Source organism: Clarias gariepinus, chromosome 2 (genome assembly GCF_024256425.1).
Source record: "Clarias gariepinus isolate MV-2021 ecotype Netherlands chromosome 2, CGAR_prim_01v2, whole genome shotgun sequence".
Classification (NCBI taxonomy): domain Eukaryota; kingdom Metazoa; phylum Chordata; class Actinopteri; order Siluriformes; family Clariidae; genus Clarias; species Clarias gariepinus.
This window is the reverse complement of record NC_071101.1, coordinates 37,312,984-37,330,126: the sequence shown is the minus strand read 5'-3', so window position 1 is coordinate 37,330,126 and position 17,143 is coordinate 37,312,984. Positions and strand designations below refer to the sequence as shown.

At 40.6% G+C, this 17,143-nt stretch overlaps 1 protein-coding gene across 2 annotated transcripts in view; it reads left to right on the top strand.

Moving 5' to 3' along the window:
* The first annotated feature begins 1,410 nt into the window (after positions 1 to 1,410).
* stxbp5a (syntaxin binding protein 5a (tomosyn)) overlaps positions 1,411 to 17,143 on the top strand; it is a 77,736-nt gene continuing 62,003 nt past the window's right edge. For both annotated transcript variants that reach the window (XM_053481311.1, XM_053481304.1), the window contains exons 1-2: positions 1,411 to 1,827; positions 2,829 to 2,926. In XM_053481311.1, the coding sequence (XP_053337286.1) occupies positions 1,687 to 1,827; positions 2,829 to 2,926 (239 nt within the window). In that variant the 5' untranslated portion in view covers positions 1,411 to 1,686. The remainder of the gene's footprint in view (positions 1,828 to 2,828; positions 2,927 to 17,143) is intronic.

Sequence of the window (17,143 nt, the reverse complement as noted above, 5' to 3'; positions counted from 1 at the left end):
CCAACACCAGTCACCCTTTGTATGGAATTTTTGACAAGCAGAAAAGCATTTTCAGGGGCAGACTTCTATCACAGAGCTGCTCTACTGTCAGACTCAGGAAATCCTTTGTTCCCAGGGACATACACTGCTTTAACTCCTTCCTTTTTGTGGTGCCTACGGACATGATTGGAATTCTTGGTCAGATGGTCCCTTAACCACTACTCATCCTCAGTTATACACATTTCTCTCCTTCATAACATACTTAATGTTTACAGTGACATTTATTTATCTACTCATTATGTATTCTTATCTGCATTGACTTACACTACCTCAGTCCTGCACCAATCAATTTTGCACTGCTGTCACTTTCAGTGGCTATAACTCATTGCACATGTCATGTTCTGTAGTCTATCCACTAATGTTTATCCTCATTCATCGATATTTGCACATATTCATTTCATTTACTTTTTATATATATAGAAAGAGAGACAGAGAAAGGGGGGAGGCACGGTGGCTTTAGTGTTTGGCTTGCACCTCCAGCCCAGGTTTAATTCCTGCCTCTGCGCGCATGGAGTTTGCATGTTCTCCCCATGCTTGGTGGGTTTCCGCTGGGTACTTCTGTTTCCACCCACAGTCCAAAGACATGCATATTAGGCTAAATGGCGTTCCCAAATTGCCCGTAGTAAGTAAATGTGTGTTTGCCCTGCAATGGATTGCCACCCTGTCCAGGGTGTACCACACCTTGTGCCCTAAGTCGCTTGGGATAGGCTCCAGGTCCCCCAGAACCTTGTATACAGGCTTGAGTGGTATAGACGATGACAGAGAGAGAGAGAGAATGGACTTTGCATGATCTTCCCATGCTTGGTGGGTTTCCTCTGGGTTTCTCTCCACAGTAAGACATGCTGATTAGACTTTCCGAATTGCCCATAGTGTGTGAATGTTGATCGAAGGTCCTGCCATGGTTGTGAAAATAGGAAAAACTACAATAGTCACCATCGGCCTCCACAGTCCCTAGGTGGCCTATAGAGTTTCCTAGATTCTGTAGATCGATGGATGTATAAAATATACATTCTACTTTTTTATCTTAGTAATTTCTGTTGAACTGTGGTTGTCTTTGAGTTGTTGTTTTTTTAATGATTGACGACCTGTAATTGCATCTTACAGTGAACCGCACACTGTTTGTTACGTCATCCTGAGCGCGCGCTCGAATCTCCGCGACAGGCAAGGCTCGAGCGCGCAGCGTCACTCGCGGTCACCGGCGGCGGCACGAGCTTTCCTCTCCTCTCGAACATCCGGGTGTCGCGCGCAGTGCGCAGTCGCGGCGCTGCAGCCGTTTCAGCGAGCTGAGCTGAGTGTAGAGAGAGAGAGAGAGAGTGTGTGAGTGTGTGTGTGTGTGTGTGTCATAGAACCGGAGACGCAGCGGGACGCCGACTTGGCCAAGCTCCCAGCAGCACAGCTTCCGCCCTTTAAAACAATTAGCAAAAATCCCACATCAGCGTGTCACCTAAAGACATGGACATGGAGACGGTAGAAAACGCGCCCTAACATGTCCGATTTAAACAGGGACACCGCGAAGCAAAGCGAGAGCGGCTTCCACTCCCCTCCTCCTTCAGCTCTTCCCCTGAAACCGGCGATCTCGTCTCAGGTGCCTCGTCCTCCTCTTCCCCCTTCTCCTCCTCCTCTTCACGCAGCCTGACTGGGAGCGAAATGAAGAAGTTTAATATCCGCAAGGTGCTGGACGGCTTGACGGCGGTCTCGTCGCCCTCGGCGTCGCCGCATGCAGGGGCCAAAGAGAACGACTTCATCCTCCCGGAGAGCCTCCAGTCCGAGCACTTCCAGCTCTGCAAGGTGGGCACAGACACACGCACCCGTGCATGAGACCGATGAGCGCAGGGTCCCGTGAAGCCGGACTTCTCTGCTGCTCTGCTGCTCAGAAGCTCCATCATTTGGCACGTTTTTGGATAGATGTCGGACGCGTCGTGTCTGTTCTGCCGTTTCAATCCTGTAGTGTATAAAGCGACACAGCAGCTCATGTGCACAGGGTTTTTCCCCCCTCTTTTCTTTATGAGGGGACACACAGTGTAGCCGAGGAGAGCAGTGCAGTCTTTACGCACGGTCGGTATAAAGCTACGGCTTTGGTTCTGTGTGTATTGCGCGCCATAGAATTTTCCCAGCTTGATGATTTGTGCACATCAGGAATGCGTCTTCGCACTGCATGCAAGTGATGTCCAATAAGACAGTTATAATAGTGCCTATTTTAAATAATAATAATAATAATAATAAACAGCAAAATAAAGCTCTCTTGTTGGACCAGTGTGGAACCAGTGGTGAGCACCAGCAGCACCAAGAGTCAGGCTCTGGCGCAATGTGTTCTGTGCGGGTTATGTCAGTCTGTCAAAATTGATTTCTCGCACCTCTGACTCTCTCTCTATCTCTCTTTCACTCTCTCTCTCTCTTTCTTGTGCACAATTGAGGGATAAGTATGACAAGATTTTTTTTTTAAATGAACTATCCATACCAAAATAGCCATACAGGCCCATTATCCATGGAGTGAAAATATGCATCCGTGTTTCGTTGCTGTTTTGACAGCGCTTGTGGCCCAGTGCCTTCAGCTTGCAGCACTCCAGCAATGGAACAGTGCAGCAGTGAGAACACAGGACCACTTATGTAACACGATTAGGAATCTACTCTCTGATAAGCATGGAGAGAGAAAAAGATGACACTTTTTTACCAACACCTTGTTGTAAAATTGTATTACATTCTGTCTATATTAACTCATTCTTAATTGTGTGTGTGTGTGTGTGTGTGTGCTAATCCTCCTGTTAACATCTCTGATTTTTCTCTATCAGACTGTCCGCCATGGTTTCCCCTATCAGCCATCTTCCATGGCCTTCGACCCAGTCCAGAAAATACTTGCCATCGGGACTCAAAGTGGAGCATTACGGTTGTATCCTTTATAACGTGCTTGTGCGTGCTCTCCATTTCGGATCACGCAGGAAATCACCTGTAAGTACTGTTCAAACTTGGCCATTTGTGTTCACGACTCATCATGTTCCATCATAATCCAGCGATAACACTCACTCATGTTGATTTCACGGCTTGGGATTTGACTCTGCATGTTCGTGCTATAATAGGGAAAGATGTGGGTATTTATTCGATCTATAATGAGGGAGTCAAATCATGACTTTTTATTGTGTTTTGAATAACAGAACAAAGTTATAAGAGTAAAAATTCCATTTATTTCTTTATATACTGTATTACCCTGCTACATGCTAATGCATGTATCCCATAATTTCAAAGTGCTTGTATACCATCAAGGTAGAAGTTTTTTTTAGTACACCAGAGCCATTATACAGTAGGACTGCCAGCTTCACGTCTTAAACGCTGGCCTCTCAGGAACTCACCCAAACATGTGGAAATGGCTTGGTGTGAGTTCAGGACTTAAAAGGGATGTGAACTCCCAGCTGAGCTCCAGTAATGTGCAAGTTTTGTTAATAAATGAATGTGTGTAAGGTTTCCACAGACAGATTGGTCTCTTCCGCAAGTTGGCGACAAGTTACTAGTTAATTTTCAAGGATCAGGCATTCCACTTGCTGAATGTTAACGAGAATGACTGCAGTAGGCTCAGTGCTACCTGGGCCAGGATCATCAATCTAGATGTATGGCCTTCTTTTAAATATTTGCAACATTCACATGTTTTACTGTGGCTAAGAGTCTCATTACTGTACTGTGCTTGAAGTTTTCTGTAAAGGAAAGTCATTGGTTTTTACATCTTCATTCACAAGAAATTCCACCACGAATCCCGGTTTGACTTGAACGCCCCTTGGTGTTATTTCTAAATGATTCCTTGCAAATACAATCTGGCGTGTTCGTGTGATTTGAAAAGTGTTTCTTTAGGAATCAGAATAGTTTCCATTTAATTCCATTCAATTCCAACTCAGGAAGCTGACGTAAAGTCAAATTTTTGTGGAATGGTTTTGATTCTTTGACAGGCGAGGCAGCTGACAACTGAATGTCATATTTGAAAAGATTTGCGATTTTCTCATCACTTTGTTCAGTCCTGTCAGATCAATTTGCTGTCAGTCAGATTTCCGCATCAGCTTCATCTGATTTTGTGTTCTTTTATATTTTCCAGCAGAGATGTTGACACACCAACTGTGAGAATCCAGAGAATCTGCCCTTTTTCAAAAGAATCTTTATCGAGGGTAACTAAGTGATCAGGATTTAAGTAGATACACATTATAATATCTCCTGTTGGGACGTGAAGGCGAATAAAACGAGCATGAAGGATGAGGCTCTAAATTTGGATTAAAAAACAAGTTCCTTGACACCCACCCCCCCTTAACACTTTTAAAGCTTGTAGACCGATCCTCAGTTACCAGACAAAGTACTAAAAGAGTCCTAATATCCTTCGATTTCTGTAAGCTGCTCTTGCTGTTGTTTTGCCCGTACTCTTATTTTTACCATTTTCCCGTTCCATAGATCTATACGGTACATCTATATGGTTTTCTCCTTCTCTGTTGCTTTGGCTTTCTTATCCAGGTTGTAGTTTATATCCTTCTTTCTTATGGTTCTAGATGTGTTCTACCATCCCAGTATTATGTCTGTCTTGGCTTTTTTTTTTTTTTCACCCATGAGCATGATGGAAAGTGGCAGATCAAGAGACCGGAGCAGCAGAGCTGTCCAGAAGATTACCGCAGGAAAAAAAAAGGAAAGGGAAGTGTACAGTTTCATGCCCTTGGGCTGGTGTGCTGTGATCCCAAAAAAATCAGGCTGTTTGCTGTTGTCTTCCTAAAGCAGGGGAATGCGCTTGCCATATCCAGTATACAAGCTGATCAGTGAATATTTTCTATATTTTATTAAAACCCTCAGACACAGCATTGTATTTTAAATTCAGGTGAACCGAAAAACACTAATCAGCAATTATATAACAGTCAACTGGTATCTAGGGCAAATTGGTGAAAAAAGTCAATGCTGGCCACAATAGAAAGGGCCCAGAACACCCAGTGCACCACAGCACCCTACGCATCCACTGCCAACATCCTGGTGCACACCCACAGAGGTCTTGTGGAGTTATGGAATTGTGTTATGGCTGTACAGTACAAGTCATTGTTGCATTAATTTACTTTTATCTTGAAGGACTGCCTTGTTTAGTCCACATAGGTTTTTATTAATCATCGTAATCTAAAACAAGAGAATCAAGTTAACACAAAAGCCCCAATGAGAGGCCCTTGCTGCCTCCCTTTGCTCAGTCGGAGAATACTTTCAAGGGGGAAGAGGTGGACAGGACAGATAATGACATTTGTCAGGGTCCTATTGTTCAGCTCTTGATTTATAAGCTGTGAGAAGCATAAAGTCACACAAAAAGTGTTATATACTATATAACCATTATAATATAATACTATATATTATACTGTAGTCTATAAGGTACAGTACAGTAGAATATACTGCCAAGATTTGAAGAAAGAATGGAGAAGTAAGCGGGAATATACCCCCTTTTTGGTCTTAGTAAACACAGTTATGGTAATTTACGATTAAACAACCACAGAAAACCATTGAAAATCAGCTAAAAAGAGAAGTAAGACTTTGTGTTGAGGTTATGTCATTAAAAGCTTTACACCACCCCTCATTTGTTCATATTTTGCATTCAAAGAGCCAGACCTGCTTATATTTTTTTAACTGGCCTTGAGAAATGGTTATCCAGACATCCTGAATGACTTCGGCTCTCGTTTTCAGTCTAGTCCCTGTACCTGACCTGTTTCAGAGGAATGGTTTTTGTTTGTTAAACCACACAATGACCCACTGTATGAATCATTAAAGCATAAATAAATCATATAATATAAGGCATGTACCAGTGAGAAACATGTGCAGATGATGACAGATGATTAGGCCGGTGATAAGTATTAGTATACCGGTGATTAGTATTAGTATACCGGTGATTAGTATTGGTATACTGAATGCTGAGTGGTTGGAACAGGCGAGAGGGGAAATAAAGTTGCTGCTGAGCTTGTTATATAAACAATTTTTTACTTGTATCTTTAGGCACTTAGGCAGTTTTCACAAAAAAAAAAAAATTCCTGTTTCTTGAATTAATTCCAAATAATTTAATTGTAATTAATATGTACAGTAGAAATTAGGAGTGGCTCAAGACTTTCAAACAGTACAGCATGTGAAAATCTGAATGTTTCTTTAGTAAAATTGGTTAAAATGCCAGTCTGTCCCTGAGAAAGGTGGTGTCGGAGAGGGGGGCGTTGTCCTTTTCACAAAATGGATTTTTAAGTGCAGAGGAATGAAAAGGGCAGGTAGCCCTACTCAGTAATCTATTGATCTGGTTCTGTTACAAAAAAACAAGCTACCACAAACCAAATGGTAGCGCTGTATACAGTCTGCCGGTTACTGTCACTGCATCCAGTACACTGATGTGCTTTCCACCATGGCATCCAGGGTGTGATTTATTCCATGGCAGTGCTTGTATTTTAATCAAAGTGGCTTCTCGTGTCGTGTGATTGGTCAGGTGGTTTATCTTGTCATTAAACACCACGCCTTGACAGGAATGAGTGATTACTGAAGGACTACTGCCTCTATCTCCCAGTGTCAAAGCAGCTATTAATGAAGCTGAGAGGTTTTTATTGTGCTTTTTTTCTTTTTCTTCCAGGTCAATGGAAACAAACCTTTGTCTTGTTGCACTTATTTGTCCTGTCAGGTGTTTAGGTCTGAGCATGATTCAGAAACAGAGTCACTGCCTGTAGGCTTGGGGTTACTTATGCAATGCATAAACAAGAGCCTAAAGATGTTTACAGGATGCTGATGCGCATAACACATGGGTTTTGTAATAATAATAATTATAATGATAATGATGATGATGCATTTAAAAGATTCTCAGGAAAAGTAATAGGAATATCTCTTTTTCTTTCTGCCCTAATTACAAAAGTCTGTCTTTAACAGAGCAGGAGCAAAGCTTCTCTAATCAAACCTCTAATACCACAAATCATCACACGTTTTGGCTGTATAAACCCAGATCCTTTCCTCTGAGTCGCAGGTGATTTACTCAGTGATTCATTTATCATTTTTATCCTTCCATAATGTATCTATAAAGATGTGTGTCAGTCATCCATGCACTGTCTGACATTAGCTCCTCATTATCCTCAAACCCCTAGCAAAATTTCTTGAGTGTTCTTGTCATTTTTTTTTTTTTTTATTTAAAAACAGTTTTGACTTTACTCCTTTTATTTCATGCTTAGGTCACTTATATCTGGTTCATTAGTTTTGCACTAAAGATATATAACTTATCTGGCACTCCATTAGGAATAATCTGTTGCATATTGCCCATATAAGCCTTTTAGTTTGTTTATGAATGAGATTTTTAACTAAAATGATTTGGGTAGGGATGCTGTCTCATCTGAAATGCAGATGTTGCTTTTGTGTAATCTAATAAGGCAGGCTTTATGTGTAGTGTTTGTGCTTTGCTGCTGCTTACTCACCGGGCTCTATCACAGTGACGTGTGGACATGAAATAAAAGTGGGCGTGGATATATAGACACACACACATGCAGGCTTGAACCTGGTTGTCATAGAAATGTGCCCTGCGTGATGTCCTCAGAAAGGCTGTTAAATAATTTATGCCACAATTACCAAACCCCTGCACCCGTCCTGCCTTCTGAAGTCGCCGCTCAGTCGAATGTTCATCGAGAAGCGAGCATGTGCTCGTAGCTCAGTAGTGAACTTTTGAAAGAGATTTAATATTGACTTCTTCCCTGGAAAGGTTAACTGTTTTTAAAATGAGGCGAATAAATGGACGGGAATGGCATCTCCATTAGGCCGACGACACGGAGGAGTCTGAAAGTCTGCAGCTGCTCCAAACTTTCTGCAGAAAGTGTAACTAGGGATGATTATGCGTAAAGATGCGCTGATCAGATAATCAGTACTAAGGGGCAAAAGACCAAACGCTGCATTTCATGTAAATCTGTTTAGTATTCAGCTAAAATATTTAAATAATAATTTCTCGATTTTGTAAGCTTAAGTCAACTGTGGTAAATTTCTTTTGACTGTTGATATATAATAGATATATAATTATGATAATAAAAACAGCTTTTAGCGGTGAACTTTTGGGCCATCTTGTAAATTCCGGTGACCAAGTGAACACATCAGGTAACACTCAGAGCATGACTTTATTTAAAACCCAACACACTGCAAACTCTCTCTGTCTCTGTCTGTCTCTTTTTCTCTCTTTTTGTTTTATTTTTTCTTCTCTTTGCTGTCTAGTTGGCAACTTGCTGTGTGAATTGTGGGATGTGGTTGCTAGGCAAGTCAGGGGCATTATGTCATGCTTTTCTCACAAATAACTCATGCCTGCGAGGTTACCTAGTCGTTGGTGTCTTGCAAGCAAGCACACACATACACTTTCTAATGTACATGCTGATGGAATTTTTTAAAATTCATATATATATGTGTGTGTATGTATAAAATATGGGCAAAACAACAAAACAAAGTATCCACCTTTAGCAGCAGTCGTTGTGTGAGTAATCCTGTATGACGTTATCAGTCTCTCACATTGTTCTTTACAGCATTGCTTCAGTTCATTGATGTTTTTGAGAATTCTCTCTTTAAGGTCCCATCATAGCACTTCAGTTGGGTTGAGGTCTGGACTTTGACAAGGCCGTTACAACTCCTGCAATGTTTAATTTTCCACCCATTCTGATGTAGATTTACAGGTGTGCTTTTGACTCATTTTCGACCAAGTTTTGGCTGCCACACAGATGGCCCCACATTTGGCTCTACAATTCTCTGGTATACAGAGGAGTTCACGGTCAACTCAATGACCACAAGGTGGCCAGGTCCTAGGCCTGCAGAATAAGCCCAAATCATCACCCATCTGTCACTGTGATTGACAGCGAGTATGAGATGTAGCTGGGCCAAAATAACATCTTAACACCTCCTATTGGTAGAATTTGGTCATAGGTGTTGTTCCAGAAGCCTTGGGTTTGTTCACATGCGGTTTTGCCGATCTCAGTCATGCTTCCATGTTCTTTTTAGACAGAAGAGGCCTTCTCAAGGCAAACCTTTTAAATAAACCATACTTTTTCAGTCTTATTTCAATGTTTTATGATGGACTTTAACATGTAACATGCTCAATGAGGCCTGTAGGTTCTAAGATAAAAGTCTTTTTTTTTTTTTTTTAGCATTGCATCGTCTGCCCCTGGGGTGAATGTGCTGGGACGTCTACTCTTGTGAAAAATGGCAGCTGTCTTGAATGGTTTCAACTTGTAAAAAATTTTTCCCACTGTAGAATGTTGAACTACAAATAGTTTAGAGATGGCTTATAACCATTTTCGGACAATTGCTTATGTCTTCCCCTCTTGGCATTGTGCTAACACACACCTGATTGCTCCACACCAGCAAACTGCCCAAACATCTGCTTTTACAGAAGTTTGTATACCTGCTAATGATCAATTAATCCAGATCTGACAGTTAGCGCCACCTGGGCTGCAATTGACCCTCCTAAATCCTGTGGAAGCAGTAAGGGGTACTTGGTGTTGGCCACATATTTATATTTTTTGGCTATTTTTTAACAATTAATGTGTCAGTGAAAATGTTATATTTTGTTGTATTTCTGAGGTTAAATTTTCCTATTACTGAGCCCAGTTACGATCAGACCAGTTACACAGTCATATCCAAAAGTTAGTCCCCCTACCTTTGAAGTTATCTGTAAACATTTTCAGTTCTGACTGAAGATTTACATGCATATACTAAAGATTAATAAATGAAGCCTATTGTCATCATATTTAACACCCTATCAGTACCACTTAACTTTCACCAGCTTCACCTTTAACACCTTGGACACACACAAGCTGCAACACATTATCCTTTTCAAATACACACAGGTTCACACATCATTACACTAATGAGGCTGGCCGAGTGTTTGGCTCAGTTTGGCTGTCACTCAGCTAATCTCACTCTCCATCACAGGGCGCCTCGGGCTCATCGATCTGTTTCATCACTGCTTAACAGAGGCTTCGAGGTCCAGAGCCTATTTCAACCTGTTCCCTCTGGCTAATGCCCCCATCTGGGACATGCTGATTCTCATACACACACAATCTCTGCTGGTGTCCTAAAATGTTTGTCTAAGAGTATGTGTGTTGGGAGGGTGTCCTATAGGCAGGTGTTGGTGTGAATAGAACACACACATACGCACACGCACCAAGTATATCTTTATGATATATACATAGACACACACATACACAGTGCGAAAGTCTGTTTTTGGCAGGTGTGACCTTGACATGTCTCTCTGCAGTGGCACCTTGCAGTATGTTGGTTGGTAGGATGCTCAATTAGGATTAATTGGGGTTGCAGTTTTCGCAGTCAATTAACTATACATATTTTATTCAGTTAGTTGTGGAGATTGTACAAAAGCCATTTAAGAGTTAAAAGGCAAATGCCGGAGTTTAAATAAAACAGAGAAGCATGCCTCAGTTATGCAAGATTCTAACATTAAACTCGGTGGTAAAAAAAAAAAAGAAATGCTGAAATATCATTTGGGGTCAATATTAAATACATAAATTTGAGTATGGGTATTACTTAATAGGATGCACTCTTAGTTGAAAGTCAGCTAAGTGTTTTGAAACGGTTCAGAAAAATCTAAATAAAAATAAAGTACTCTAATCTGTCTCGGGTCACAGGGGGTCTGAAGCCTGGGAACCAGGGGCACAAGGTGGGGGACATCCTGGATAGTGACCCGACCCATGTCAGGGAACAAGAACAGACACACACATTTATACACTCAATTACACAATTTGAGAATTGCCCTATGTCTTTGCAGTGTAAGAGGAAGTATTCCCCCCAAGCACTGAGAGACCATGGAAAATCATGCAAACCCTGGAGGGCTAAGATGATAGTATTAACCACTAAGCCTCCACGACACTGTGCAACCTTTCCGACCGGGTCTCTATGTAAATGGCTTACAAGGTTTTCCTTTGCCTTTACTGCATTCCATAACTTGCATTAGGTAATTAGTAAATCGTAATGTACAATAAAGTCCTAATTCTACTGAAAAACATGTCCTCAGAACCACATTACCTAGCAAAATATTATGTGATTATCATTTCGCTCTTCAGCACGTCTCTTCATTTCCTCGCCTCTCACTGTAACTTTCCCGGATTCTCTCGGTTAATCAGCATAAGCAGCACCACATCAACTTTGGCCTTTTTTCAGCGTTGTTGTGCAGGGCAGAAGGAAGAGTTCTTACATAAGCACGCGCTGCTAAAAATAATCCAACTTTATTACCACCACAGCCATCTCTCCATCTCCAGTAAAGTGCCTTTGGAGGAATATTAAACCAAAAAAGAAAAAGATTGAAGGAAACAGAAAGGGTTTTGTCTTCAGGCATGTGAATGCTGAACGCTGACAGGGTCGTCAGAGAGAAGAGAGAAAGAGTTTTATTTCTCATATATATGTCAGTGTTGATGGAAGGTGGCACAGCATTAAGGCGACATCGTGCTGAGTCATCACAAATGGATGTCTGGAGTCAGAAAGTCTCATTCTATCTAGTCTGTTTTATTATACCAAGGACAGTTAATCAGGAATTAAAGAATACAGTCTAAGAAGTTCCATCTATTAAACTAATATAAGATTGATACTAATATTCTTAAATAATATAATGAATTGATTATTTCAGGTTACTGTATACTGTAAGTGCATTGCTTATACAAGTTTGTTCATGTCATTTTTTTGTTATTATAATTTTTTTTCTAAAACTTAAGAGAGTAGCTGATGTCCTGCATGACATGGAAGATTTGAGCCAGGCTTATGAGTTTTCTTGAGAGTTTCTTTTCAGCCACGTTATCATGTGTGCCGCACATGCTTCTGCTGACCAAGATAGAAACCTTTGAATAAAAACTGTGATGTCTGCTGACATTTTTTTAATGATGCAATTTCACCAGGCATTTAAGTGATCTTTAAGTTAGCGTTCATGAATTTTTTTTCTTCTTTGACCACATTTCTTCTGTGAAGTTGGTAATAATGTGTCAGACTGTTCTTAACCCAATTTAATTCTAGTAGTTGTTATCTTTAGCTTATTGCAGGCCATTTTAAAAAGGCAACATTTTTTGGCCAGACATTGTATAAAGTCAACTTTGTCGAGATATGATTTAAATAATGTAACTAATCCCAGCAAAATGTTATTTGAAAATCATAGCATCTAGAATATCTGTGGCAGGTATACGGATAGCTGCTTTAGATCCTTTCTTGATTTGAAATACGTTTAAGCCTTAAACTTGAAAAAAATCCCCAAAAGCTAAAATTTTAGCTAGAGGTGAATAGATAGCTAGTTAGATTGGTGAGGAAGAGTCTGCTTGCCTGCTCTAAACTTTCAGTGGTACATGTAAAAGAAACTATGGCAAGAATATAATCAATATACCTGATATTGATGTTTTGGTGTAACTGAGAACATGGCGACGCACACTCTATAGGTTATCTGTGGCATTTTGTTCACATACACAGTTTCAATCATGTAAGTCAAAATTACATGAGATCCGATTGATCCGAAATCTTATTAAATTCTCATTTCATTCTTCACTGGCCTTAATGCCGATCTGAGTCTAAATGATTCAGCACATTACATAACTCCTTCCCTTTACCATAATTGAATCTTCTGTAAAGTATCATGATTAAAATCAGATTTTCCGACAAAAGACTGACGCAAAGCTATTTGATCACAGCTCTGGAGCCGATGCTGTTCATCAACTCTACTCTGTGACTGATAACTCATGGCATGATTCCTCTGGCACAAACTCAAGTGTGGTATTAAATGGCAAAGAAGTTTTTGTCAAATATATACATCAAGTATAGATGACCAGTGGTACAAAAAGTGAGAAAATTGAACAAGTGAAGCTCGCGAATGGCATGTGAAATGGCTGAAATACATAATAAATTAGGAATAGTGTTCATACACTATAGATGAATGTAAACCAAAATTCAACCAATATTTGAACCAAGGTATTGGTTGTGTTTCATCACCATGTGTTTAACTAATGGGCACATCAGGAATAGAAAACTATGATTTGTAACATTTGCTTCCAATAGATTCATCTTATAAATTAGAAAAGCTTTTAAATTTACCTGTTTGTCTTTTAAGGTTTAAATAATTTAAACATTCAATCGTGAAGAATAAAAAAGACGCCACAGGCTTTATTGCTTTTGCTGTATGATATCAGAGACCTTATTGCTCAGTTCATATAAATATTTTGTGAATATACTGAGGAACAGTATTACATGGCTGTGTTACATGGCTTGCTGAGTTATTGCTTTTTAATATAAGCATAGGTACATACACTAATGCCTGTCATACACTCCCCAGGGGAGAGAGGAAAAGGGCATCTTTCATAGCCTCTCTTTTTCAAGTGTAGTAATGCCACAGGATCACAGCCTTGCTGGACAGGAGTTCCTTTACTGTGTCCTTAGTGACACCTTCATATGGTGTCCCATGTTTTTTTACTGACTTTGCTACAGTAGGTTATGGAAGACCAAGTGCCCTTGGTATAACTGGGTTTATAGTCTGGTCTTGTTTGCCCTTGTTGGCAGCCAGTCTAGGAGAGGAAAAACTCTGACTCCGGATCCTTGTAATAGGAGTTCTTCAGCCCTGTCAAGGAATCCTTCTAGGGCCAAGTCTGATGTAAAACCTATAGCCTTGTGGACCTAGAAAAGGTCCTCCAAAGAATGCTTATCTCACCATCACCTTGCTAGCTAGCTGTGGTCAACATGCATCTGACCTAAGTGGGAAGGAGGATAGAAAAAAGAAGGAAGAAAGAAAAAACAACAACGCTGAAGGTAGTGTGCTGGAAAGTCTATGCAAAGCAAGATTCTGTCAACAGTAAATGACCACAGACGCACAGCTCTAACTATCCAGACTAGATCTTAAGTACCACTTGCAGCTCAAGGTTCTATTGTAGAACATGGATTTATTTACATTTCTTACTGGTCTGAGGGAGGAACACAAGAACTCTATTGAACTCCATTGACTCCAAGAACTCCAAGAACCTTTCAGCTGGACACTCTGACTGTTTCATGTCCCTACATTTGCTCTAATGGGATGACCATTTTGTTATATTATCAGCATTTATGCTCCCACATTACAAGCGATTCTGCTATAAAAGTAGCTTTATACCCAGAGTTAAGAATCCTCTTTGGGAAAGACATTGAAGCAGACAGGATTCTCATTATGGCTTTGATAAAGGAACTGCAGGTTGACAGACTGAAAGACTAAAAGAAAAGTTTTAGTACAAACTAGAAGAGGAAAAACTACTTTAAAACAAGTGAGGCTTTAGTGCAAACTTGAGAACAGCAGACAATATATTCTTTTTATGCAGATTCAGGAGAAATCCAAGGAGGTAACATGGGCCTATCTGCAGCATTTATTTATCTGATCAAAGCTTTGATATAGCTAAGACAGGTTATGAAAGATTCTCTGAAGACTGGGCTGTCAATGAAGCTTCTTGATTCTGCAGCAACCCCATGAAGGTCAGATGGCCCAAATGAAACATGGTGGCAATATGTCTGACCCATTTCCGATTGACAATAGGGTCAGGCAAGGCTGTGTCGTCGCACCGACACTCTTTGGAATTTTCTTTAGAATGATGCTTAGAGAAGCTAAGGAGGATCTCACGAAAATAATCTATACTGTATATGGTTCAAGACTAAAGTAAGCATCTTCAAGCTCCAAAGACTTATGGCCTGCACCAAGACACTGGAAATGCTGATTCAGAACACTTCTTGCCCATTGCAAAGAATGTCTTTAGAAACTCATCAATTGCTTTGCTGATGCAGCAAACTTTACAAAGGATTTACAATAAGCCTAAAGAAGGTCTTGCATCAGAAACCACCACAAAGACCATACACCCCTACACACAACAACATTGATATTTGTTGTTTATTTAACATACTTTGTTGGTGTCATTTTATACCATGCCACAAAATCGAAGGATGTCGACAACCTTCTTTAAAGCCATGTCTGGAACGACCACTCACTGTGCTTGTCCAACATACTTCTTCATTACACTGTAATTCAGAAGCCTTTATTAAAACAAGTTAAAACATGATGCCGCCTCTGGCATCAAATGCTTAAAGCGAACCAATGCAACAAACATTAAGGCCGTGCTAATGATCTGTTGGGCAGGATAGCTGGCATGTATGGAGGACACAAGAATGCCCAAACTGTGTTCTGTGGACAACCTTGCCTGGGAAAACATGAAAAAAGGGCCCCACAAAAATAATACAAAGACCAACTGAAGCGGCATCTTAAAGCAAGCCTGGCACCAAGGACCTCCTTCTCATTGATCCTTGAAAACTCGTAACCATCACATCATTCTCCCAAAGCTCAGACGCTTGTCTGTCATTATGTCTGACTACTTCTGCAATCCTGTCAGGTCTAATGTTTTTTTGCAAAACCAATATATAAACTACTGTCTAAACAGAGACAGGAATTTACAGATCTAATGCAAAAACAGAAGAAACTGTTTAGTTTCACACATTCTCTGAAGTGGAAATGTGGAACCATGACAGAAGCCGATCAGAAACAGGTAGTCAGAATGTATCCTCCATTAGTCTCTGTCTGCCTTGTGTTGTACCTCCTCAACTTTATGGTTGTCTGGTGTCATTTATTCCACAGTCTCTAGTTGGCTGTAGTTGATCCTTCTCCAGTCTTTGGTTAGCTGGTGTCGTTCCTCCTCCTTCAGTCTTTGGTTGGCTGGTGTCGTTCCTCCTCCTCCAGTTTTTGGTTGGCTGGTGTCGTTCTTCCTCATCCAGTTTTTGGTTGGCTGGTGTCATTCCTCCTCCTTCAGTTTTTGGTTGGCTGGTGTCGTTCCTCCTCCTCCAGTCTTTGGTTGGCTGGTGTCATTCCTCCTCCTTCAGTCTTTGGTTGGCTGGTGTCATTCCTCCTTCTCCAGTCTTTAGTTGGCTGGTGTCATTCCTCCTCCTCCAGTCTTTGGTTGGCTGGTGTCGTTCCTCCTCCTCCCGTCTTTGGTTGGCTGGTGTCTTTCTTCCTCATCCAGTCTTTGGTTGGCTGGTGCCTTTCCTCCTCTTCCAGTCTTTGGTTACCTAGTGTCATTCCTCCTCCTTCAGTCTTTGGTTACCTGGTGTCGTTACTTCTTCTGCCCGTAGTTGAATGGTGTCGTTTGGTCTCCAGTCTCTGGTTGACTGTTGTTGTTCCTCCTTCTGTCTGGTGTTGTTTGGCCTCCGGTTTCAGTTTGGCTGGAATTGTGGCGCAATTCTAACAGTGCCACAACTTGAATTTAGCTCAGGAGCACAGTTAGATTGTGATGCCAGATGCACATCATGGGTGAAGAAAAGTGATTAAAGCTGAGGACAGTGCTTGGTGGTGTGATATGACAACATGATAACAACATTATGCTCATTTTCCACTAATGTTCGAAAATGATATAAAAATTTATAATGGGATGTACATTCAATTAGACCAAGATCATATTCATTGACTGATATTTTTGTGTGCATAGTCTCTTGTGTGCCTACCTCACCATTTAAAATGAAACATTTATTAAAATACAGATACATACTGTATATCTCTCATGCATCAGTAAGATCCATTAATAATAGCACACATCAGCATAGGTACCGTAAGTTTTTTTTTTTTTATAATGATAATGACAATGCAGTAATATTTGTTGTTAAGAGATGATTCAACACAGCAATAAAGGCTGGACTACAGAGTCATTAACTTTTTCCATCAATAGGGGCCAAATATGGACATGTCTGAGATCACAGTAATCATTTCGTATGGAGTTAATATTCCAAAAAGAATCTCAAACATCCTAACCACAAATATCAACCGTCAGCCTTTTCATTCAACTTTTCAAATGTTTTGGCTATATTTCATGGATTAGAAAAAATCTAACACAAGCATACTGTACAGTCATGGACATCCAGGACCTGTGATTGATCCCCTTAGATTGTGTCACATTTACATGATTGTATACATCGTCTGCCCTTCACTGAAGGTCACTAGGATTGCTTAAAGATGGTAAATTTTGTGTCTGTGGCCTGCCTCTGTCCTCCCCCTTATTCCTTATTCCTTTAGTCTTTGTTCTGATCTCTTGCCTTTGCTTCAAGCATCCGGTGGCAGAGGTGCTGAATGTGCCAAAAAGAGACTCTTCAATAA